Raw genomic sequence first — 25,186 nt, 5'->3', positions numbered from 1 at the left:
TATGAAAACATAAATTCCAGAAAAAATAAACCAAAAACAGTTTCTAATATTTTATTTTAAGCACGCAATAGGAAATGCCTAAAATAGTTTGCACATCTGTGAAACATCCAAACTGAAAGATCAACAGTAAAGGTTAGAACACCACATGGCGGCAATTTTGGCCAATAAATGTCCAAAAGAAGAATTATTACCGACAAAGCGTTATGTACATTATTACAAGTTCCTTAATGATGAAACATATTAGAGATTACATGTGTACTACTTATATAAATGCAAAAATATCTCTTTCTCAAACACACACACTACACAGATATTGTCCTGAACACGTTGAATCCCGACAGAGCCGTGGAGACCATCACACCAGGCATCTGTGGGTGCCAGTGGATCTCCTTGATCTCCGACTGACCCTGGTGCAGGAACAGAAGCTGTGGGGGTAAGTCCTTCACCCCCTCCACTCTGGCACCCACATCACATGACTCCACGGACAGATCCCACTGGCTGACGACGTCGTCCGCTCCCGAGGCGGCGAACACACTCGAATCCACGGGGCTCCACTCCACAGACGTGATGGGGGCGCTGTGCTGCTTGAAATTCGCCACAGGCCGCCCGGTCTACAGGTAAAGGTGGAATAAGAGGTCTGAGAGCCAGTCGTCCCATGTATGACGCACAGTCAGGCTACACAAGTATTAGTCCTAACATGAAGACTGGTTTATAAATATTTGTATTGTCTGCCTTTTGTTTCAACAAGACATTAACAGGGCGTATAGGAGTGTTTTTTAAAAAGGCAAATCAAAAATTGATTGCAGTAGTAAGAGGATGACACACTATTGTGTAACAGGCACAAAATGGAACAAATATTATTAGTTAGGTGCGGCCACACTGCAGTTGTTTGATTATCTGATGGTGTAACTCTTCAAGCACTGTTTGTCTTGTAGCAGGAATGGTTGGTTACTTTCTTGTGATGACACTCTGATCTTCAATCTGTCATACCTAAACAAGTCACAACTCATAGATGTGCAATAGTCAACTGAATTATCTTGCAAGAGAGAAATGGTTACCGTACTAATATTATGCAAATTATAATGTTATAGTTTACCTTAAACTGTCGAAGGTCCCATACTTTCAGAAGCCCATCGTCCCCTCCTGACAGGATGAATGGTTCGCTCCTGTTCCAGCTGATCACATTGATGTCTGATGAGTGAGCGTCGTTGGCTGAAAGCATTGAATTGGGCGGGGAACGAATATCCCAGATACGAATAGACTGGTCCACCGAACAAGATGCAAAAACCTGTGGAACACAAGACAGTACAGATTCTGTATGGATACAAAACAAGACTTAGTCTTTCCAAACGAGGAACTCTGTTGTATTTCTTGCAAAACATTCTGTTTTAAGAGTGCGAGAGTTGAGATCTCCATGTTCATTATTTGTGTTTTTAACGCTCTTTACAAACCCTTCTACACCGATGAATTAGAGCCAACACCAGTTAGGTTGCACAAAGTCCCAGTGTGCACACATAGAAGCATAGAGCTCACCTCCATGTGAGGCTGCAGGACTCACATCCACATACCACAAACTAGTTTGGTGACGAGCTAAATTGCACATTTTAGTCTGTTTCTTAGTTGTAAAACTGTAACTCCAGCATTAACAGGTGGTGTTTTGAAAGTCAACTTGGCTTCATTCATTCCTCTCACCAAACCCTGTTCTTCCATCCCAACACCTGTAAAGCACCATTATACAACACGATTGAACAGTGTGGAGAAATTCATCCTCTACATGGCAAAGAGGATACCAGAAATGCATGTCAAATCCTGATATGGATGTCGAATACTTTGCATCTACGTATTTTTGCTTCAGGGGGAAACCCGCACAAACGGATAGATCCAAGTCGGCCCACTGAAACTTCACCTGCAGTACCTCAGTCTAACCCACTACGTCAGCATTTTCCTACAAACATACTGTAGCTTCAGTCGGCGACCACTGCAGATCCTCGATAGACTTGCTGTGGGAGCTAAAAGGCCGTTGGTCAATCTGCCATGAAGTCCCTCCCTCTCGTGGCTCCCACACATGGATGTTCTTTTTGCAGTCTCCACTGACAAGACGACCTGATAATAGCGTACAAACGGAGCACTTCAGCGTTCGGTTGACAGACACACACATCTATGCTACAACACGTCACCTCATCCAATCAGAACTGTATGTAAAACATAACCTATAGACATATAAGTTCGTTGTAAAGCAAAAAATAAAATAAAAATATGTGTGTTCTGAGTGATGTCACACCACAAATTTGAATGATTAAAAATCTAAGCAAGAAGTTCGTCTCTTTTTTTAATCTCTAAATTCCCTTGCAGGTCAAGGAGACACTTACCAGGTACTGTAGGTGACCAATCAACAGCAAAGCCTTCAGCCATGTGTCCTGAGAAGCTGAAGAGAGCCGTGGCTTCCTTCTTCTGTTTGACGAAAGTTGCCATAGCAGCAGAACTGTGCACGGCTTCCAGCTGAGATTGGAGGTCAAATATTTCTACCTGTCCCTTCTCTGACCAGACGGCAGCCAATGACTGCTCCCCACGTCGGGTCACCTGGAAATTCAGAAGCAAAATGAGTCATTAGGAAAGTCAAACAAGTTGCTGATACAGGAGTTCATGTACAAGTACTGCCTAGAAACCGACACAACATACCCTGAGTCTGTTGATCCCTCCATAGTGAGCCATCATGGCCAGCTCCATCTTTGGCTTCTTATCTTCATCCTCATCATCTTCGTCATCACTTTCTTCATCACTGCTTTCTTCCCCCTCTTTGTCTTTCTCTGTTCCGTGCAGGTTATGCATGCGTATGACGAGAAGTCTGCAAGAAAGTGAAGGGATGCATTTTAAGAGGATGTACGGTAGATGACACATGGCCTGACACGCTTGCTATATTATTTCAGAGTATGCAGAAGATAGCAAACTACTGAAGAGATGAGTATGTTCTCTGTTCTCAAGTGCTGAGTTTCAGTTTGAGAGAAAATAATAAATGGTTCTTGAGAAGGTTTTCCTTTAACCATTAACTGACCCTTTGAAAAGGAAAGGTCACGACTGAGTGGATGATGTCAAAACAAAACTGAAAGTGTGCAACACAAAAAAACTAAAACCATTGGACTGTGACCTATGTCCTGGTGCATACACTTTCAAAACTATCTAACAAAAGCTTTCACACAATATGCGCTGCCAGTGACGACTGTTTTAACACAACACTGCATGTTATTTTTATATGCATACCTTTTCATCAGTTATTTGTATTGTAAATACCCCAAAATTATACTGACTATGAATAGGGAAGAGTGCTGATGCAATCTGCCAATGTGTTTGTTAAACATGTGGGCTTTCCTGTTGATCTAGCTCTAAAGAAACAGTAACTAAGAGGCTCATTACAATGTTAAAGATTTCCTATTACAGTAATGTGTTCTTAGATACAAAGATGTCGGTGTTGGTCGTCTGTTTTACCCCAAAGAGTGAAAGACAAATTCACAACCAATCAATTAATAATTAAAATCAACAACAGTAATTAAACACTGTGCCTCTAATCATCAAAAGCCATCTAGAAACTAGTCACGTTTACAAGTGTGTATGCAGGACTACTAGGACACTACAGAATAACTTCAAATATTTGTATGTACCGGTAGTTTGATCGCACTGGAAGAGTGACACAATACAGTATACTTAAAACAGACCATCAGTGTAAATAAACACAAATTGACATGTCTGATTTCATATTGTCAGTGCACTGTACCTGTCTTTGTGAATGCTGTCATTAATAAGGAAATTATTCCCATCAATTCGTATGCAACCCGACCTGGACTGATAGCTACCTTTATTTTTTTATATTTTTATGATCCATACTGGTAAACTTATTTTGGCATTGTATACATTTGAGGATTTGCACCTTATTGTTATCTTAACACTATTTATATTTGCATAAGTTGTATCTTATTGTATCTTTATCATCCATCTCATTTGTCATGAACATAACGTTAATATATATCTTAAGACAGAATTCAACAGTTTTCTTTAATCTTCAATAAAATTAAAGAAATTTATATTGAAATGTTCCTATAGCAAATGTCCATGCTATGAATTCATACACAATTTCACACTCAATGTTTCCCTTTTATGTTCCTTCAGCATAAACCGTTGGACTCAAATGATCTTTCTGATCTTAGAGTCTGACAGAAAGTATTGTCTTATCTTTGAATGTAGAGTCGAACAGCAAAGTAATAGTCCGATAAAATTGTCGTTTCTCTTTGGCACATTCACAAAATTCCTTCAGTTTCTTCCAGATATTGTTTTGTGTTTAGTTCAGTTGATTTATTTTGCACAATTTATTAAACAAAAAAATAAAAATGAACAAACATAACGGAGATAAATACATATCACAGTGCAGGAAGAGGCAACCATCCAACTGGGCTTATTTGAAGCCTCCACCTATATCATATTAAAATTGTACAACATTACAGAGATCATAAAATGAATATGCATAAGCTATGACTATGTAAAATATTAAAAATGTTGAAATAAAGACTTTTTTTTTAACGATTCTGGCAGTAGTCTCTCAAAACACCACAGAATCAGTGTTGACAACAATGTCTAATGATATAACATTTGACGTTTACAATAGTTTTATTCGGAAGTTAGTTCATTATATTATTTAGTATTTTATCTTTATATTGTGCATTGTTTTAGTGCGTGTGCTCAGTGTTTTTTCTGACACCATTAACAACATAAATGATAGCTTCTGAACGTTGTTGCCACCATACCATTATTGATGATACCTTCATGGAGAAGCAACACTCACAATCTCAAAAGCCATGGTGCTTTGGTCGAAGTTTGACTCATAATTTATAACAGCGATAACGTTGAACACACAGTATATTAATGAAGTGTGTCCGGAGCGTTGTACCTGTTGCTCAGAGCTGTGTCCGCCTGTGTGCCCGCACAGAGCAGCATGGACAGAGGGAACTGCTCCCTGCTTTCTCCATCTTCATCTCTCAGGACGTCGAAGCTCAGACACGGAGCACCTGAACACAAACAGCAGTGAATACATGCAGCTCCTGCAGGGTGACAACACTAACCAGGACACATCAGCGTGGCTAACTTGTTGTTAATACATCGTGGTGGGCGACGACTTGCCTGTTTGACACTCGTGGTACATGCGGTACGCGGACCGGTCCATCTCCAGCTCCTCTCCGGGCTGAAGCGGCTCGATCCCGGGCACGTAGACTTTTCTATCGTCTCCTCCGTCCGCTCCTTCCTCCTCCATCTCTACTCCTTCATCCTCATCGCTGCCAGCCTCGCCCAGCTCCTCCATTTCGCCTCCTTCCTCGGCAAACGTGTCCTCGTCGGGCGCAGACATCTTGGCAGAGGCAGAGCGCGCTTACTTCCGGTCACGTGGTATAAACACGCTGCACTGTCAGCCCTCCCCAGCTGCCTCACTCCCCCCACCCTCACTCTCCCTGTCTGTTCCCCCCCGGTTTACGGGAATTCAGCTGGCCCCTTTGGCGCTGGGCTCCACGCTGCCAGGAAAAATCAGACTTGCAAATATTTGTATCGGAAACTACTACGATTCTTCAACATAAATGCGGCCTGACATGATGGGAGTTATTAAGTGGAAGTCCAGTGTTGTCGTCCCCACTCTTTAACATTTGTACAATCGGATTTAAACAATCGGATCAATCATTTCAACGTTTTAGGGTCATGTGCATGTACTGACCCAGGACAGGATCTCCCACATGTCCTGAGTGAGTCAGATTCCTGCATTTATTTCAAGAAGGCTAATGCAACATGTGTACGACCTGCAGCAGCACCGCATGTACTGACACCGGGCTCAGTAGCTCCTTGTATTACAGATAGGAAGCAATTCATCTGTCTAGATATGTAAAGTGCAGAAAATAGTGTGTAAAAAAATATTTCCCCAATGAGGGATTGATAAAGTACTTTTTCTTAAGTAGCCTGCTTGCCAGTAACTGATAGGCCTATTTAGGAATGAGCTGTGCACAGTCCAGAATAATAGCATTTTAGCCTTTGGCTTTATTTTTGTTTTCCTTATTTGTATAAAATGTTGTCTTCTAGCACTATGGTGATCTCACTCTTTGTAATCTGCATTCATGCTGTATTACGTTTGTCCCATTTTCAAATTCTGACTCATTCAGTGGAAAAAAAGTCAATGAAAACTTGGGGTGCAAGCCAAAAGTCGGTTTTCCCCAGTGGCCAATGTTATATACCTCAGTATTTGAAGGATTATGAAACAATGAGTATCCTGTGACGACAGTGCACATTACAGGCGTGGGTGTGTACAAGCAGGGGCAAGTGCGAGCACCAAATGGTGGACTTTTTATTTCTCGTGTAAATCCTGACAAGAGTCAGAAAACCTCTGGAGTCCTGTTGGATCCATAGCACATTCCCCCCTCACCTGCAACTCGTCTCCCAGTTCTTTCGTTACAAAATAGTTACAAATAGTTACAAAAAAACACTGGGAATGAATCTTTTAAAGAGAAGGCACGGTTAAGCTCCCATGAATGTGGACTCTTAACACAAACTCTGTCATGTTGCAGGAATGCAAAGTCATAAACAAAATCTGATCCCTTCAAGAAGAAGAGGAAACAGTCCATACTGACATACAGATCTTTTACTGAAGCAAAAATATCAACACCACAATGTAAATATATGTCGTTACATGTAAAAAAAAATCAGTATTTACAATTTAACTGAAGTAAAAGTATTCGAGTATTTTTTGTAAAATATATTAAAGTATTAAGTATTAAGTATATCATGCAGAAAAGTGCTCTCTGTGATTGTTATACTTGTGTTATTGTGGATGCAGTTTACTGCTGTAGTTAATGGAGCTTGTTTTAACGACTTCATAAACTGTTCGGTGGTTTCATTTATAACAATGCATCATGTCTGTAAACCATTAACTCCGACTGTCAGCGGTGTAATATCTACACGATTTCCCTGTGAAATGTAACAGAGTAGAAGTGTAAAGTCGCATAAATTGGACATACAGAATTGCGCAGTATTTGATTCAATGTACTTTGGCTACTTTCCATTGCTAATGACAAACTGCAAAGACCACAATAAATATAGCTTACAATCCTTGGGATATTATGTCAAAAACTAACAATGTATTTATATATCTAAATGTCTTTAATTTACAATTATTTACAAAAGTAGGCGCCCATAGACTGCAATATCTACATTTACATAACATTCATTGTAAACAGTGATGAATTCCACATCAGAAGACGATGGCTTATGTGCATTGGCTTGCTCAGCATTTATCTCTGGTTAGCATGACGAGCATAGCTAGCTGGAGCAGAGGGGATGGATATATACGTTTACATCTGTGGTGTCACTTGTTACAGAGCGCTGTTGCACAACTATGTGAACTAACTTTGGACATTAAATGCAACCGGTGCATGTCACTTCATATTAACAAAGCTTGCGGCATTAAAACGCAAAGACACAAGTATAAGAAAACAAACATTCAGTGCCAGGAAATGTCTTGCATTTTGTGTGCATCACTAAAAAAAGAAGAAGATCCTTTTCAGTAACTATGGCAACAACCACCAGTAAAGTCTGAATAGCAAGGGGCTCCAGACAGAAGCGGAGTATGAAAGGGACGGAGGACCACCACTATACAGCGGCAGTGTATTGTCCATCATCTCGTCCAGCTGCTCTTCCTCCTCACTGCTGATGGCGCGGGTCGTCAAGAGTCTGGCCCTCGAGGGGCCGTAGTCCTTCCTGTCAACAGCGGGGGGGAAAGTGGGCAGGATGCAGGTCTTAATCATAGGCAAGCAGCCGACGTCGAGCCATCGAGCGAGAAGTTCTGACGTCAACCTGAGCAGTTCTTCAGGAGACGACGATAATGTGGAGAATTGGGTCAGGTCTGTTTCCTCCTGGAACCTCTGAGACAAGGAAAAACAAAGAAGAATGAATTCATTGTTATCGATGCAGTTTCACAGGAATTCATGTTTGAAATCGATATGTAAATACATATCAGAGGACCAGAGATGTTTCTGCCTTTTTCTTTTGCATTTAAGTGATTTCTAAACTTCAATTTTCTTTCCCAGAGTAAAGCAAGCCATACGATAAGACATTATGGGACATTATTTGAAAATAGACCCTACCGCTGTATTTATGTTCTTTCTTATAATTTTATCCAGTGTCTGCTTCAGATCGAGGATTAAGGAATGATTTAGGTGCTCGTCCCAGATGTTTCCGAGGAGCACATGCCAGGACTCGAGGAGGACTACTGCAGCAGGAAACACACAACACTGCAGGGAGAAGGTAGAGCAACACAACCCCAAAGTTAGTGTGCAAAACACATGTGACAAATCACCACAATAACCACATCAATTGTTCAATTACAAGCTAGGCGTGAGGCCACCACATCGTACAACAATCTTTTTGCTAAACTGTGCATTTACGAGCCCTTTTCTAATAGCTGAAGACGAGGTGAAAGCTAACCATTATCCTGTTAAAGAAACCAAAAGGCTGATTTTGTAAAAGACTGTAAGATCTATGACACGTTTATTGCACATCAAACCCCACTTCCCCTTTTTTATCATAAGCAACTCACCGGATCGCTGTTACAGAGCATGTTTTTGGTGTAGCGGTGCACTACATTGTAATCTCTTGGAAATACCGTCCGCTGGAAGAGAAAACGAAAACGGAGAAAAAGATCTAAATACACCCAACTATAGTAATGACTGAATTTGACACGCACGGTGTATGGATGTAGAAAACAACCTAACTAACGACTGAGGAGAAGCTACACACTGTTTGACTTTGTTGAGCTACGCATGTCAGTCGTATGCACTGTCATCTGATAACTTTACTGGTCATCAGATACCAAGGCAGAGCTGATTATTCTCATTCATTTGAGTGAGATCTTCACCTTTGGCCCCTTATTTATACCAGCTGACTGAAGACATACAAGTGTAAGATAAGTGTGTCCTTTAAAAAATAATTAATTAAATACATATTAATACAAGGAGGAAACTTCAGAAACACCAAAGGGACTACATGAAATCATTAACAAAGTCCAAAGTTTTTAACTTACAAATCCAGTCGGATTAGAGTCGATAGTCGTCTTAATGTTTTTCACACCTTCCAGGTCAAAGTCGCATCCACCACATCGGACAGTCAAGAGTGATAGCAACAGCAAAACTGTTACAGGCGTGAGTAAGAAGAAAAGAGACATATTCAGATAATTGATGGAAACTTTCTGTGGTTTTGTTGCTTGTTCAAACTACCTACTCGAAAACATGACATCATATCCTGCCTCAATTAGCTAGTCGTGCAGAAAACAACGCGAAACATTGCTTGTTGTTGCCACAGTTCTAATTTAATAAAGACACAATACAATACAAAGTGACACAACTAATTAGTTTTGATTTACTGGTTAAAACTGACTGTATAGTAACCCAGTTCAGGTGTTCCACTATTTCCCTTAAAAAGAAAGTTTGCAAAAAGCAGTAACATGCAGTTAATTCTTGCTCCTCACCTGGCAGTGACATCCTTTTATCTTTCTAAGAATGGACGCGTCTCCATTTCTCTTTTTGACGGCAATCCCTCTGCAGACGGGCTTCTGTGTCAGTCTGTGAAAGGCAAAGTTTCCTCCCCTGTGGTTTCCTGAGGTCTTTGACTGCTGCGTCTTCTCCTTCACCGTTTGACATTCAGTCTTCTTGTTGACATCCCTATTAGATTCCTTCCTTTTGACTCCTTTTGGTACTTTCCAATAAATGTCTCATTTATCCTCTCACGCCATCCTGTTCTCTCTCACTTTGGATTTTCCCACTTAAGCCTGAGTGGCTGCAGCTCTTTCCTATGAAAGCTTTTGTTGGTTTTTATACTATATTTCCCTTTCTCCCTCTCACTACTGACCTAGAATCTCCCTGAGCAGCCTAATATGAATCACTCCCCTCTTCCTGGAAACTGGTTAATGGATAAAGCGGGAGAGTCCCTGGTCTCCTCTGCGCGGCCTCTCCCTCTGGCCACTCTGTGTGTCCTCACTGCGCTCAAAGTGAAAGTGCTCTGCTGGATTGCTAGTCTGCTCCCTTTAAGTCTCGCCCCTCCCACCGCCACACGTTTTACTTCACTATTGACTGACCCGGCCCCCTCCCCCCCTGCTCCCCACATTCCCTGACACCCAGCCACTTACCCCCATCCTCCCCCCTCCAAACCAGGCAGAAGGAGGCTTAGTCATGCAGTTGGAGCGTATGTTTTTCATTTGGACTCTCCCCCACACCTCTGTGCCTGTGGATCCCTGTCTTTATCCCCCCAGAGCCAGTACGCAATATCTTCCGATTTAATCACTTTTTTTTTTTATTTGAATCAAGAATCACATTCCTTAAAAAAAAGGGAGAGGATTGCAACACTACATCACTTGAACTTGCAAGTCATTCCTTATAAGACAGCCTTCTGCAGTCATTTCTGTTAAAATGGGTTCCACAGAGGCGGCTGGTGTGATTGTGACGTCTAATGTTGTGCACAGATGTCATCATCCTGTCTGTAATGTGTTGTTTTGTGCAAAGTCATTTCGATTTCCTGTTAGATTTAGACTGTAGATTTAGATCTGTTAGACGAGAGGTGTTTATTACTAATGAAAGGAAGTAACAGGTTTCTTCATGTCTTAGAGGAATTGTTCTTCTGTGCCCTTTTTTTGAACACAAGCCAAATGAAACAGTACAGCGTCCCAAAGTCTAATCTCTGTTGAGCGGGAAAAGGAAACTAGAGAGCAGCAGCCTCAGCACAAGCCCTTAACACTCCCAGAGGCATCATCATCTCACAACCTCCTCACATATACTATGCGGTTTAATGCCGGGTATAAATATCCCGTCACTGTGCCGCCTTCCTGTTTCATACATTGCTTGCTTATTGAGGGAAGTAAATATGTAACCAATTTGTGACACTGCAGCAAATTATGTTTTTGCTTCTTTTTATAGAAACTTGCTAAATCAAATCCAGATTTGAGTTCGTCAGAGAAAAGCATAACCAAAAAAAACCCTATTAGGACACAAAAGCACACGAGCGATGTTCAGACACAGATCTATTTTAGGAGGAAAGCTTGAGTCAAACATGTGTTTGAATGTCTTTTTGTTTCATAATAAGTACATGGGTATGGGTAAAGAAAGAAAAAAACCCAGCACCCCCCCCACATACTTTAAACAAAGCCGTATGTTGCTGAATTTTATTGATTGAAGTCTGCAAGCTTCAGCAAAGCAACAGGCTCAAATGACTGTGGTATGAAAATACAAAAACTCAGCTTTTTATTGGATCAGAGAGCGACGAGCTCATTAAGAAGCTAAAGTCCTGCTGATGTGGTCGGCCGTACTGGAGCGAGGCCCTGTTATGCAACCGCTTTGTACATTTCGGGACACCAGAAAACCTTCTAAGTGTTGTCTTACACCACTTCAGGGCTGGTTGGCTGACAGCCACTGAAACAAGTGAGCGGGGGCCGGCAATGAAATGCCGCTCACTTCGTTCAACTCACTCCCTCTTTATTCTTTCAACTCACCACAAGATGGAGCCAATCGTGGAAAAAAAAAAAAAAAAAAAATACCAGTGACATATTCATATTAATTTATTTTCATTTTAAAACATCAGAAAAAGAGTAAACAAAGTGCAAAGTCTGTTTGTAATAAGTTAAACATATTGCTATGAAGAGCGATTCTACGATAATTCCCTTTGACATACGCTCATACATTGTCGAAACTGACCAAATGTGTTAATCCGTGCAGGATAATAATCAGGGGAAGGAACCTTAGATTACTTAAAAAAACAATAATGGATGAGCCAAAGCACGTCTGACATCCATTCACATTCCTCTTTCTTTCCACTAAAAGTCCCAAACAGTTCACAAAAGTGGTGGGTGACAGGACGCAGGCTTTCGCTTTCCCTTTGATAGAATTTCCCCATCTTTGATTTCCATTATCCCCCCCCCCCCCTCCCCTCTACCTCTTTCTCCTTCTCTTTTTATTGGCTGGGGCTCCTCTCCCCACCTCGGACGGCTGTCATTAAATGACTCTTGTAGGTTTTGCTGAGTCCAGTCATCCAGAACTTGAGCAGCCTGACGTTGTCCTCCTCGCCCGGCCCTGTGGCGCCGAGGAGGGCCAGAACCTTCTGGGTGTCCTCCCTCCCTCGCCCGTCCACTTTGGAGAACTTGAACAGCACTTTAACTTTACTGAAAGAGAGCGAGAGCGAGACGGCTATGAGAATCTTACTTAAGCCTAGTTGGTCTTTTATTAGAGTGAATTAACTTTACTCACTTCATCCACTCTTCCTTCAGACACAGCAGGCAGTGAGACACGACATCCACAGACAAGTTCTCGTTGGACAGAGCCACCTCAAGCTTGTTCAATAATGCGGGACCTGGAAAAAAAAAAAGAGGACAAAGGTTGTTTGACAGTTCATCAGATGATTGTTAGTTATTCTATAGTTCTACATGCAACCCTTCACGTGTTTCCTGCCAAAGCCAACACGGGGGTTGTGTTTTTGGTCCCTCTTGTCTAATTGTTAACTTAAAAACTTGTTGACAGTGCAATTTTGAATGAAAGCTGGTAGAAAGATGGGCTGTGGGCCAAGAAAACTAAATCTGGATTTGATGTGGGACCAGATCCTAGGACGGGACATGTCTAAATACTTTTGCTATTTGCTCTCACTTAAATGAAACAGGAATGTGGCCCACATAACTCTGATAATAATGTTGATGCAGATTTAGACCTGAATTGTGATAGAAAGTTTCAAAAACATTTTCTGTGATTAATTAAAATGAATTACTGTTCGAACTTAAGTGACCATGTTTTAGGGTTAAGACATGATCACTTCCTTAAGATATGCACTCTTTGCATTTGGGGTTTAACCAAGAAGCAAATGTACCGTGACCATTTATAACTTCAGGTATGCGCGCTCACCCCTGTCAGTGGGCTGTGTGTTGGCACTGCTGATGTTGAACTGATAAAGAGAGTAGATATCGTGTTCACCCACGGCTGACATCCGACAGCTTCTCTCTGTACTGACATCCACCAGCAATGAAAACTCTACAGGACACACAAAAGGAAGAAAAAAAGAAAAATCTTCATGTTCAAGCGTGCGACTTGTTCAAACAGTTCTCTCAGAGGTTTCAAACGGTAATCTATCACAGTGCGAGTCGACAGACAGTCTTGTACCTGAGGAGCTGACGTGCGTTGGAATATTCACATCTGGGCTTAGACCCAGGAAGTTGCATTTGTAGGCCTCCTCATACTGAGCACTGTATGGCACCGAACGCACACAGCCGACTGGGAGCAAAGACTGACGGGAAACAGGACAGAGTTAATGGCCCTGCTCACCCACTCAGTTGTTGTGGCTGATAGGCCTTGTTCACAGTTTGACATGGCACAGTAGGAAAAGCACAGGTGTAAATAATAAAATGAATGATCGCTGCTTCACTTTCTGGGTCCTGGTTTTGCTCATGCGGCCTCAATGTCACGCTGTCATGGTTTACTGCGACACACGAATATAACTAAGTCATCGTTAATGTCATTGGGAACACCTGTGATTTCCCTACAATGACGAGGCAAAATCTCTGCTGTAAAAATACACTCTGATATTTCGCCACAGTAAAAAAGGACCAATAGTTGTCAACTGAAAACAGTTACAAGCTCCATCTTGTTTGTGTATCTGGCATAGAAATGTCAGGGGAGCATGTAGAGGCAAAGACTATTTCAAGGCGTGTAAGGCAAGGCAAGGCAAGGCAAGTTTATTTGTATAGCACATTTCAACAACAAGGTAATTAAAAGTGCTTCACATAAAACCATTAAAAGCATCAAAAGATAAGGCAAAAGAAAAGGAGATTTAAAAACAATTAAAGAAACAGTGTAAGAAATAAAATTCAGTAGTAAAAAGTAAAGGAGATTTAAAACATACATTGAAACAATAATCGATGTCTCCCTGAGACATTACGCTGCACGCAATCAACCATACACTGCCGCAATTCTGCAATTACTCGCACACAAACCACGTCTGGAGAAGATCTCTGCCGATCTGCGTTTTATAGTGTACGCCTTGCACGAACTCGGTCCCGGAGGAAATGCCGATATATTGTGCAGTCCTTTTAAAACCATTAAAAGCATCAAAACATAAGGCAAAAGAAAAGGAGATTTAACAGCAATTAAGAACAGTGTAAGAAATAAAATACAGTAGTAAAATGCAGAAATGCAGGAAATGGTAAATGTCTTCAGGGGACGAGTTAGAAGTTATAAAAACCCCAAAATGAATGCACAAAAGTATCTTTGTGGGGGAATAGCTGAAACCTGATCTAATCAGTTTATATCTCATCAAATATATTTCCATAACATGGACTTAATCATTTAGATTCATCATATTTCACAAGTACTTTTCAACCTTGACAGGATAAAACCAAAGTATTTTGTGTTAAATGTTGATTGTAAGAGTTACAACTGTGTTACACTACACTGCATCTAAATTTAACAAAGGCTAAACTAATGAGGACCCAGGTGTTATCACTTGTCCTAATTGATATCTACCCACATCATAGTGACCCGATCTCTCCTAACGAGGCAGAAAGGGCTGCAGCAGCAGAGTAAACTACCTTGAGCAGCGTGAACGCTGACTGGATGAGCCCGGGGTCAGCGCCTCTCCATATGACCTGGTTTCCCATGAGCACGTGCCACACTAGCTGACGAAACTCAGCACCCCCGAGAACCTGCAGAACAAATCAGACTGAGATGTACAACGCCTCACAGATATGTTATGTGAGCAGATGTTCAAATGTGAATTAACTTAAATGTATCAGATTAATGTCATAAAACTATAAATTCATGCAAAAACTGTGTTCGTTACAGCCAAAAACCAAAGCTTTTTACTTCTCTATTTTCAGTTTTCTGCACAACAAAATGACAAGCTGATAACGTTTACCTGTCTCAAATGCCTCAGCGACCTAAATTTTGGGCCGGGTAATTCATTGAATTTTTCATCATCACACAGGAAGTCGAGGCCCAGCTCACTCTCCAATTGGTGCCGCTGTGATGTAGAACAGCCTCCTTCTGCTCCCTCCCAGCAGCTCATTTCCTCCTCTTGCTCTTTTTTGTAACAGAGAATGACATAAAAACAGAAATAACAATGACCAAATGTTTTCAAGTAAAAAAAAAAAACAATGCGAGGGAAATTCCACAGGAAATCTTGTAGACAGGGCTGGTTAAATGTCACTCTCCATATATAGAATTTAATGTGAGCATGATGCTACGCATGCTATTTTCAAACTGTACAATCTCACCGCTTATCGATGACTAATTTCAACTGCCATACTAATAGATTTCCGAGTCAGGACAAGATGAAACCGCTTCCTCTGCGGTGTAAGGGTGACTGAGTCTGTGCTCAAAGAAAAGAAACTTAACAAAAACTATTTGTACAAATTTACATTTTGATGTGTACTGCTTTAATATTGTGTAATACGGAGGACGTAATTATTTTCTTCTGTTGTATTTCATGTGTATTTATTTATCAATCACATTTTGATGTTGAAGTGTTGAAGAAATAAAGTGCACTTACAATATTAATGAAAGGGAACAGGGTATTAAAATTCCACAACCTAATCGCCGCGCTGGACTCGGAAATGTCTCTGAAAATCTTTTAATCACTCTCTAATTCTTGACTAATAATTGTGTAAACACTTTCTGGAAAGGAAGTGTATTTGAGTACAATGGCTCTGTGAATAACCCTGTGTTTCTTCTGTGTGTCTGCACTGACTGACCCAGTGAATCACACTTTCACAGGAGACTTTTTTTTTTTGTGCAAAGCACATGACATCTGCTGACATCATCTTCCAGAAAGAGGCCACACCTTGCCTGGAAGCAACATGAAAGATATGTTGAAGCATTGCCAAGGATCCTCCTTTTTGGGATCAGTTTAATGTCAATGGAGATATATGTTACAGAGTTACAGGCTTGAACTGGTGTTGGATAGGTAACTACCAAAGTTTAGTGAGGAAAAACTTCCTTTAATCAAGGACAATGTGACTACCTGTCTGTCTCTCTATGAGCACCAGAGTGTCCTCAGTGGGGGCTCCCTCCAGGAGCTTCTCTGTCAAACGACAACCACATGCCTTCAGCAGCCTGGAGACGATGTGAAAACACAAGTCCACGTCAAGGTGAGCCATTACGGACGACAGCTTGTATGTCACAGTGGGGCTGATGGTGACTCACCAGCTGAAGGACGAGTGCAGGCTGGCCCATAGGTTCTGATGCTGTGTAAGTGAAGTGAGCGATCGGGCTGCGTTGCCACTCCTTTGGTGTGGGAAAACCGCAGGTGAGAAGACACTGTTCATCCTCACTGCTCGCTGGGGACAAACTCCTTGTTCATTGTCAAACACCTGATGGAGAGAATAGTACCATAGTCACACACATGTAGAACAAGTCTTCATATTTGTATCTGAATAAACTGAATAAAGGTATGTCTGTGTCCATGTGTGCACCCTATACCTTGAGGGCTGTGCTTTGCAGGCTCTGTATAGTGAGTCTAAGGTGGCGTAACAGGAAAGGCCAGGAGTTGATAAGGTAGATCCTGTCCATTGCTACCATCACAATACTGTACCAGCGCTGGAAGCCCCTGGCCAGGCTGTCTTTGATAAAAAAGGTGTGTGAGAACACAAAACCATGTTGCTCATCTCCAAAGAAAATCGGTCCTTCCCGGCCGGGACACACCTGATGAAACGGACGGAGAGCAGAAGTGTATGTGGTGACGGACGTTTATTTAGTGCATCAGATGTGTGAAACACACACACATACGTACATACATGAAGACGTACATCGCTGTTTACCTCACAGCTGAGGCTACGCACGCAGGCCTGGCGGACCACGCTGAACAGCTGTGGCTGTCTGGGATGCTGGTGGCTCAGGAAGCGAATGCCTGTTTCATCATCAATGCTCACAAATCCTGGGTGAGATGCAGGAAGAGATCGACATCCCTGTGAGGCGAGGACAAGAGGAACATTATTACTTTGAGATAGATGACAGGACTGTGGACCAACCTGCATACACCATTGTCACAGCTAGAGTGTTATAATGGAGAAGACAGGCAGGAAGAAGGGTGGCTCCGTTCAAATGGAGTTCACATTCTGTCCTCACCTCACACATTTCCCCTCTCTGAGTGGCCGAGCTGTTGGCCCTCATGGTCAGCCCTTCACCTTCACGGTCACCATCTCTGTCCCTGTCCCCAAGCACTGGGGCACCTGTCTGGGATGAAGGGGACGGCGATGGAGGGTGCAGTGCCTCGGTGCAAAACAACGTCCGAGGGCCATGGAGCTCACAGAAGTGACAGAGGGCAACCAGAGCATTCATCTGAAAGGGAGACAACAAGCTTTTTCATGTTTCTTGAGCTGAATACATTTGAGCCTGATGTGAGCATTAACAAGCGGTTCATAACTTAACGTTTGTTTCTAGTCAGTCACTGACATGACTAAGTAACACAAGGGTTAAGACATATTCACTACAACTGATAATATCAGATCGTCTTACCTTCAGCACAGAAAAAAGTTCAACAAATGACTCAATGCCATTTCACACAGGGACATTCATTGGTCGCAGCGTAAAAAAACCCGTTATATAAAAAGCAACATTTTAAATGTGATATAAAACAAACTCAATTCTTCCCGTTTGACGAAAAATCCATGTTTCTCAGCGTCTCAGATTTAGATTTTCTACACTTTCCTTGTTCTGTTTTCCATCTGTGCAGCTCCTCGCTGACAACAGATCCTGTCACATGACAAGGAGTCACGCGCTCGAGACCAAATGACGCATGGCAGTTAGCTGCACGAGCCTTTTTCGTAATTTTAACCGGTGAGTCGAAAATGTCTCAGTTATTTTTATAGCAATAAGCTAGTCTCTGCAGAGAACTGATTTATTTGCAAGTATCCGGCTTTATATAACGTTAGTGCTTAAACAAATGCATTTCTCGTCGAAAGACACATTAAAACTACATTACCCATGATTCCTTCTGCGATAACAAACTCAGGGTTAAAGGGCGATAACAAGTCAGAATCGCGTGCGCCTTCGGTTAGTATTTCTAAAAATATCTTACAGGTGATTTTTAAAGACGTGTTTGTGTTGTATATGTATTGTCTAAATATGAAGATTATTTTCTCACTGAGTTGTTGACTTTTTAAAGGTGTTGTAACCATGTTTTTAACGCTAAACAACCACTTCCGCATTATATTTAGGAGTGTCCAGTTTTATTTTGTCACTACGTCAGGTAAAACAATAATGGCAGCAAAAACAAAATTGACACAGCAAACGAGTTTGAAGTAATGTTTCCTTTTAAATAACAGATTTGAACATGGCATCAGACGGAGAAAGAATAGCCTCATCAGAGGACCAGCAGGATGAGGGGACCCCCCTGACAGACACGCACAGGCCAGAGGCAGGGGAAAAAGACACCCTAAAAGCCACAGCAGGTAAGTAAGCCTCATACACAGTAACGAACTTCTTTTGAGACATTACATAGCAACAGGTAAATCCATGTATCACATATCAAAGAGACTATTATCTACAGTGTTTGTAACTATCTATCACTGAAATCAGTCTGAGTCTTTACCGAGTAACAGCCTACGTAATAACATTCCCCAGTCTTTGATATATTTCTGTGTTACTGTGAACAATTTGATTTCTGGTAAGCTCTCTGTGGTTCGGCTGGATCAAATAATGGAAGGCGGAGCTGAATGAGTTAGCTGGCGTGAGTCAGGAGCCTGTACTTCTGTATTACTGGGCTCAAATCCAGACGAATGTTCCAAGGGAATAAAGAACTCCTTCATTATTATTTCATCCAGTCACTTCCAGTCTTGACTCTCATGTTATCCCCGTGACCTATTCAACCCGTGCAAGTCGGTGCCATCTCAGTGGGAAGGAAAATATTACAGCTAATAATGAAAAGATTTGGGGTGTGAGTCACATCCAGGCCTCCTATCTCGACATAGCGGCGCAGGATGTGCGGCATGTGTTTGAGTTTACAGGCAACTGGCTCAGCTACTTGGCTGACATTTTAAATGCTCTGGGACGAGTCATTGCCACCTGTTACATGAGTTGTAGTGCTATAGTCATAGTAATACGGTGTTATACACGTCATCCTTTTCCACTTCCAGTTTTTACTCCTGGGGATTAATCACTTATTTATCCCTTAGTTGCAATATCAGACCTGTTTAAATAAGGATCATAAGGAATCTAATAAAAGAGTTCAGTATTTGATGGCAGGTGATTGTGGTTCTTATTTCCTTTGATCTGTACATTTAACATTTATGTGTGACCAGACACACACAAACATATCTCACTGACATGGAGACACAACTCAACCATGTGTTATTTACAACGCATACAGCAGAAACAGATACCCCATTTCCTGCTCTAAGCATGACTTTCACACACTACTGCATATGTATATCTTAATGTATCTTAATGTATCCATCCAACGGGCTTAAGTAAACAGTCAACACACGCAATGGGAGAAGCTCCGGCTCACTGCGTGACTCTTATTCAGCCTGGTGGGGCTGAATGGATATGGCAAGCATCCCAAAATGAAGGCAAGGCTGCTGGTGTTACGCAGGGCTACTTTGGGTATAATTCACCTTTTATTTATGTCGTTGCTTTGTTTCTTTAATTTCATTTAAATGCAGAGTCCATATCAAGGGGTGGCTCGATTTCATTACAGACTTTCATTACAGTTTTATTTCTCTCTCTCTCTCTCTCTCTCTCTCTCTCATTGACAGAGTCAACAGAACGGGGTGAGAACAGAGTCAACGTGTGCCGGTTTTTCCTGATGGGAAAGTGTCATTTTGGCCACAGATGTCATTTCTCTCACAGGTCTGCTCGGCTTTACCTTATTCAGCAAACTCACAGTGAAGGAGGACTTTCAATTCTAAGTTACATTCTTGACACGTACATCATTTATTTTTAGTAACACTAAATGGTTTCGCAAAGCGGCTCCTGTTGGATAGATGTATGCCTGAATGTTAAAGGACAGGTTCACTTTTTTAAAAGCCCATTTTAAAGCAGTACTCACATGCCTCTATGCACACTGAAAGTATAACTGGTTGCTGTAATTGTTGCAGTATTAGTGATGAGGGACAGAATCTCAATTCTGAGACAATTTCAGCCACCAATTGCTCTTTCATTGTACTCGTGGGCACGTGAGTGTTGTTTTTAAGTCAGACTTGAAACGTCAATCTCTCCTTTAACTACACAATGCAAAGCTCCACCTGGTTACAGATACAGTCATTCTTCACAAGTGTCTTTTTTAAATTTACTTTATTTTTATTAACTACAACAATAAAGAGGTTCAAAATCATTGTAGCACGACAACTAGTATTAAAGTGATGGCTGCCTGAATGCTAATTCCTTATTGCTGATTTCTAGTGTTTAGAAGTGTATTGTGTGGATTTATTTCTGTTGGTCGATCATTGCTTCTGTTGCACACCAGACAGACACCGATACTTAGCCACGATGAGTTAATCTGTGTCAAAGGGAATTAACGACTAAGAGCATTTGTTTTCACATGTTCATGCATTTCTTCCACGCTCGTCATCTCTTGTCTTAGTGACCCATCAATAGATGATTCAGGGGCTGTGCCACCTGACCAGGATGACAAACAGGATGCAGAAAAGACGGGTGAACACAAGAAGAAAGTGAACAAAGCAACGAAGCCAAAATACGAGGCAAAAGGTCCCTCCTTGCGTCATCCGATTTTTTTTCACTTTTGTTTTTAATGTGTTAACATTTTTTATTTATATCTCATTCTCCTGCAGAGGTGAACAAGAAGCCTCGCATGCGCACGGCAGATGAAGTCATCTCTCGGATCCTGTGGGACGCATTGGCGGACGGGGCAGACTTTGTCGTGGGGTACGTGGATCGCTTCCTTGGCGTGCTGGAGCGTCCCTTCAACGACTTCAACTGGGACAGCGACCCGTGCGACTGTGATTACTCTTCAGAGCTGGCTCTGCCCAGACACAGGATCCAGTACTTCACCTACAGAGGGCACCGGGTCTGGGACCGCCACAGCAGGACTGACAGAGTGTTTGGCTCCACCGGTCAATCTCTGGCTCCCCCCTTTGGAGGGGAGGGGGAAGTAAAAGGTGAGAGTGTACCCTTTATTGCCACCTCCACCTTACACACATCCAGAACTAACTGACATACAGAAAATGTACAAAAGCCAGGACCACTCTGCAGAATTCATGCTAACCAAATGTAACAAATTATTCCAGAAGAAATGAACACAGAAGAGCAACAACAAGACGAGCCACCAATTGAGAGTCTGCACCTGCAGGAAGAGAGTGAAACAGAGGAGTGTTCTCACCCCGAGAACACACATCTGGAGGAAGAGAAGCCGAGTGAGATGAATGCTCACACCCCTGAGTCAACACAACCAGCTCCAACGTGCCGAGGAGACACTTCTCAGGAACAACTGGAATCACGAGGAGCAAGTGTTGCGGAGGAGGCTGCAATGAGGTCTGGAGTTCATGTTCATTGTTTAAATTTAACTGAGAACAGATAACAACTCCTCCAGATTCTTTTTTCACTGTGTCTATAAGACTTAACATCCAACTCCATCTGTCATTTAAACCCAGCGAGGCATTCACATTAACTAGGCTCCTGGACCGTGTCAATGCCATCAGAGACTGGACGGCAGAAAACTGCTTGCAACTCAACGACTCTCAGACGGAGGTCCTAGTTATTGCTCCAGAGGAGTTTGTCCCCATGATCAGGCAGATTATTAGTCCACTCTCCTCTGCTGCCCATTGCAACCTGCGCAATCTCTGGATTTTCTTTGATCGATCCATGTCGTTTGACCCTCATGTTAAGCAGCTGGCCAGGTCATGTTTCTTCCATCTAAGAAATATCAGTAAACTGAGATCTGTAATATCAACACCTGAATTAGAAATGATCATACACACATTTATCTCTTCACGCATTGACCACTGCAACTCACTTTTCACATCACTCAGTGTATCTGCTCTTAACCGTCTGCAGGTCATCCAAAATGCTGCCGCCAGATTACTCACCAGGACAAATCGACGGTCTCACGTCACCCCCGTACTCCGATCTCTCCACTGGCTTCCTGTAGCATCTCGGATACACTTCAAAATTCTCACCATCACTTACAGAGCCCTTCACGGTCAGGCTCCGGCTTATGTAGCTGATCTACTTCGCCCCTATTCACCCGCCCGCACTCTCAGGTCGAACGCTCTCGGTCTTCTGTCAGTCCCACGCACACGATTTAAGAGCCGTGGTGACCGAGCCTTTGAGGCAGTGGCCCCGAGGCTCTGGAATGCTCTGCCTGCAACGCTGCGCCTCGCAGATACTGTGGATACTTTTAAAAGCCAGCTCAAAACCCACCTGTTTAGGCTGGCGTTTGTGTAAAAGTAAACCCATGTCCTAGACCTGCTCTTAAAATATGTTTTACATTTTTATTTTATTTTTTATTATTTTTTATTTTATTTTTAAATTTTCTCTGTGTAGATTATTTATTGACCTTTGGGTCACATTGTGTTTTTTATGCTTTTAAATGTCTGCTCTGTTAAGCACTTTGTGATACTACTGTCTGTGAAAAGCGCTGTATAAATAAAATTCATTCATTCATTCATTCATCAAGTTGTGTGACTTGAAAAGCAATCATGCAAAATACATCCTGCCTCTCACTTTGATTTTAGACCCGAGGCTCCAAATGACCCAATGTCCTTATCCCAAAAAGAGGAAGCAAGTGTAAAAGTGGGCGAGGAAGAGAATTTGGAGTGGGAAGAAACCTGGGAAGGCAATAAAGATGCTCCGGTGGGTTGAATCACAGTTGAAATCCCTTCTTGTTCTACTTTTACAGTTTAACACAGCGATTCTCTCTTCTATTATACACAGAGTTTTTTCCGAGCCCAGAACAAGAGCCAGAATCCGTCAGCACCTCTGGAGCAGAGAGAGAAGCGTGGCGGCGGTCGCCCCGCTAAGAAACGCCCCACGCACTTCATCACCTTCAGGGCCAACACTCCGGCCATCCTCTCCTCTTTCCAGCAGTTGCAGGAGGAGATCACCTCCCTTCTCCCCGCCTCCGCCCCTCACTGGCAGGCCGCCGCCAGCCTCCACGTCACCATGTGCCTCCTGAATTTGCCCGGCCCCGCTGAGGTAGCCGCCGCCGGGGAGGTCCTCCGACGGTTCGCCCATTTGGATCGCAACCCGCCGGTGTCTCTGACCTTCCCCGTGAGGCTGAAGCACTTCAACGGGAGGGTGCTGTACCTGAGCCCCCAGCCGCAGCTTCACCTCCAGCAGCTCAACGGCGGCCTGCAGGAGGCCTACAGCAAGGAGGGCTGGCTCCACAAGGACTCCTACAACCCGCGCTACCATCTCACACTGGCCAAGGTAGAGGGCTTTGAGAAGGACAGGGTGTTTGAAGGGGTGGGGGACCTGAAGGTGGGGAAGGGTTTAAACTTTGGCCGTCTGCCAGTAAACATCTTGCACCTTTGTGCCATGGGCTTTTCCGAAGAAGACGGTTTTTATAAGATCGTGTCCACGGTAACTCTTCGATGATAGAAGAGTGGCTCATTTCACACGCACGCACTACATACATGTATGTGAATACACCTGGTGCAATAGCTGTGAGATTTGCACGAGCCATGTGGATTCATCAATCAAATCTCATGTCTGTAAGTTATTAACTTAATTCATATAAGGTGCACCTTTAAAGATAATCGGGGGAAATGCATTTTATAGTGAGGCCTAAAGGGAGTAAATTAGCAGCAAGCACACTATTTTAAATTATACTAAAGTGTTTTAAGATGGCGTATGATACAATGACCCAACTACCGAATTGTAATATGATTTTAAACGTATGTATTTTCCATAATGAATGCAATTTTATCTGTAAGAGCCTACGTTACATGTCCAATTGATATTGCCAGATGAGACGTGAATTTAGTCTGCATAGAATAATAATATCGGGAATCTATAATGCAAGTTGTTACAATACATCCAGTACTTGCTAAAGTCACAGATGTTTACTTTGCTTGTCTGAATAAAATAATATAAAGACTAAAAACAGATGAACACAAGTATATTAATTGTACATTATGTCTATTTTTCATGTTACAGAAATGCAAAGTCTTGTAGGTTGGCTTTAGTTGATTTAAATTGAAAAATACACTAAAAAGCCCACAATGGACAAAGAAAAGTTTGTTAAACTAAAGACGTAATTTGAAGACATGGACTTCAGGATTTTTTTTTTTACAATTTTGTTGATCAGAATTAATAGTTTAATTGAGAAAATAATCTGATGAATTGATAATCACAATATACATTGGTTGAAGCCTTAGTCAAGACTGATTAAACATCACCCGCTGTAGATGTTTCCCTCTATGGGCCAAATAAGTTGTTCAGGACCAACTTCTCCGTGCACTTTGATCGTCACTGTTTTACGCAGACGCGGCATATGCAACTGCCATAATAAAGGCTTATGTGGAGACATGAATTGTTTATGAGGGGATAAGCGTTTCCTATACAGCTATGAATCAACTATAGTTGTATTCTGCTGCTCATTACTCCACAATTAATGTGTTTGTATAAATATTGCATGGATGGGTGTTCCACAAGAACGATGACTTTGTACGCCTTTTTTGCAATGAATTTTAACCGCAAAACTGTGAAGGACATTAAATATTGAATTGGTTATTTCAAATCCTGCGAGTGGTGATATGTTATCAGTGATGGATGGCCTGGATGCGGTACCGTTGCCGTGGTTTAACATACAGACACGGAGGCTGCGTGAACGCTCCCTGAACAGCTCTTGCATACATAATATAATGTTGTCTTCTTTCACACACGCATACATACATATACTTGTACTATACATAGGCTATATAAGTCAGTGAGTATGCTCTCTGGCTCTCCACTGTTTGCTCCCTCGCTCGCATTATCTCCCCTGCCTCCCTTCCCCCACTCTCTTTCAGTGACACAGAAAAACTAACGCCACCCCCTCCCCCTTTGCTCGCTCGCTTCTGCCCCTCTTCCTCCACTGCCAGACAAACACCATACTCTTTTTACACCATTATATCTCCAATTAGCATTTCCCAGTCAAATCACCCACCGAGCATCTCCATCCATCAGCGTGCTCTCATCCCTTCTATCAC

The 25,186-nt window shown here is 42.2% G+C and overlaps 4 protein-coding genes across 8 annotated transcripts; 1 reads left to right on the top strand and 3 right to left on the bottom strand.

The window, feature by feature from the left end:
• Positions 1-37: 37 nt before the first annotated feature.
• On the bottom strand, positions 38-5,389 carry grwd1 (glutamate-rich WD repeat containing 1; the record flags this gene model as incomplete). Its single annotated transcript, XM_079274811.1, has 7 exons — positions 38-611; positions 1,097-1,288; positions 1,958-2,103; positions 2,370-2,580; positions 2,680-2,845; positions 4,937-5,054; positions 5,167-5,389. 7 exons carry the CDS (start codon positions 5,387-5,389, stop codon positions 303-305), a joined length of 1,365 nt encoding a protein of 454 aa, XP_079130937.1. The 3' UTR covers positions 38-302.
• Positions 5,390-6,364: 975 nt separating this feature from the next.
• LOC306782850 (uncharacterized protein) lies at positions 6,365-10,047 on the bottom strand. The gene is made up of 5 exons (XM_079276328.1): positions 9,542-10,047; positions 9,098-9,204; positions 8,615-8,686; positions 8,163-8,309; positions 6,365-7,940 (listed from the first exon to the last, which is right to left on the bottom strand). Exons 1-5 carry the CDS (start codon positions 9,552-9,554, stop codon positions 7,587-7,589), a joined length of 693 nt encoding a protein of 230 aa, XP_079132454.1. The 5' UTR covers positions 9,555-10,047; the 3' UTR covers positions 6,365-7,586.
• Positions 10,048-11,604: 1,557 nt separating this feature from the next.
• Positions 11,605-17,780, bottom strand: flcn (folliculin). 2 transcript variants are annotated; one of them, XM_079275926.1, is made up of 12 exons: positions 17,553-17,780; positions 17,163-17,375; positions 16,844-17,002; positions 16,518-16,739; positions 16,242-16,408; positions 16,060-16,151; positions 14,956-15,119; positions 14,630-14,743; positions 13,206-13,329; positions 12,951-13,076; positions 12,306-12,408; positions 11,605-12,220 (listed from the first exon to the last, which is right to left on the bottom strand). In XM_079275926.1, the coding sequence occupies exons 2-12, from the start codon at positions 17,373-17,375 to the stop codon at positions 12,013-12,015; spliced, it is 1,692 nt and encodes a 563-aa protein (XP_079132052.1). In that variant the 5' UTR covers positions 17,553-17,780; the 3' UTR covers positions 11,605-12,012. The 2 variants fall into 2 exon arrangements, with proteins under 2 accessions (XP_079132052.1, XP_079132053.1); XM_079275927.1 differs by having other exon boundaries at positions 16,856-17,002.
• Positions 17,781-18,049: 269 nt separating this feature from the next.
• Positions 18,050-24,682, top strand: leng9 (leukocyte receptor cluster (LRC) member 9). 4 transcript variants are annotated; one of them, XM_079275436.1, is made up of 8 exons: positions 18,050-18,089; positions 18,362-18,487; positions 19,793-19,886; positions 20,620-20,690; positions 20,828-21,154; positions 21,284-21,527; positions 22,730-22,847; positions 22,929-24,682. In XM_079275436.1, the coding sequence occupies exons 2-8, from the start codon at positions 18,370-18,372 to the stop codon at positions 23,589-23,591; spliced, it is 1,635 nt and encodes a 544-aa protein (XP_079131562.1). In that variant the 5' UTR covers positions 18,050-18,089; positions 18,362-18,369; the 3' UTR covers positions 23,592-24,682. The 4 variants fall into 4 exon arrangements, with proteins under 4 accessions (XP_079131562.1, XP_079131561.1, XP_079131560.1 ...); XM_079275435.1 differs by having other exon boundaries at positions 20,620-20,744; positions 21,287-21,527; XM_079275434.1 differs by having other exon boundaries at positions 20,620-20,744.
• The last annotated feature ends 504 nt before the right edge of the window (positions 24,683-25,186 follow it).

Source organism: Melanostigma gelatinosum (assembly GCF_949748355.1).
Source record: "Melanostigma gelatinosum genome assembly, chromosome: 9".
Classification (NCBI taxonomy): Eukaryota; Metazoa; Chordata; class Actinopteri; order Perciformes; family Zoarcidae; genus Melanostigma; species Melanostigma gelatinosum.
This window is presented reverse-complemented; position numbering and strand designations above follow the sequence as displayed.

Excerpts from the sequence above, each read along its gene's own strand:
- LOC306782850 (XM_079276328.1), bottom strand. Across the intron at positions 8,310-8,614 it reads TGCTCTGTAACAGCGATCCG|TGTTGTGTGTTTCCTGCTGC; the intron begins GTGAGTTGCTTA and ends TTCTCCCTGCAG. Across the intron at positions 7,941-8,162 it reads GAAAGAACATAAATACAGCG|AGGTTCCAGGAGGAAACAGA; the intron begins GTAGGGTCTATT and ends TCCTTGTCTCAG.
- flcn (XM_079275926.1), bottom strand. The coding sequence starts at position 17,375 with ATGAATGCTCTGGTTGCCCTCTGTCACTTCTGTGAGCTCCATGGCCCT. Across the intron at positions 16,740-16,843 it reads GCTGTGAGGTAAACAGCGAT|GTGTGTCCCGGCCGGGAAGG; the intron begins GTACGTCTTCAT and ends CCGTTTCATCAG. Across the intron at positions 15,120-16,059 it reads GCTCATAGAGAGACAGACAG|AGCAAGAGGAGGAAATGAGC; the intron begins GTAGTCACATTG and ends GTTACAAAAAAG.
- leng9 (XM_079275434.1), top strand. The coding sequence starts at position 18,370 with ATGGCATCAGACGGAGAAAGAATAGCCTCATCAGAGGACCAGCAGGAT. Across the intron at positions 20,745-20,827 it reads GCCAAAATACGAGGCAAAAG|AGGTGAACAAGAAGCCTCGC; the intron begins GTCCCTCCTTGC and ends ATTCTCCTGCAG. Across the intron at positions 21,528-22,729 it reads GCGGAGGAGGCTGCAATGAG|ACCCGAGGCTCCAAATGACC; the intron begins GTCTGGAGTTCA and ends CTTTGATTTTAG.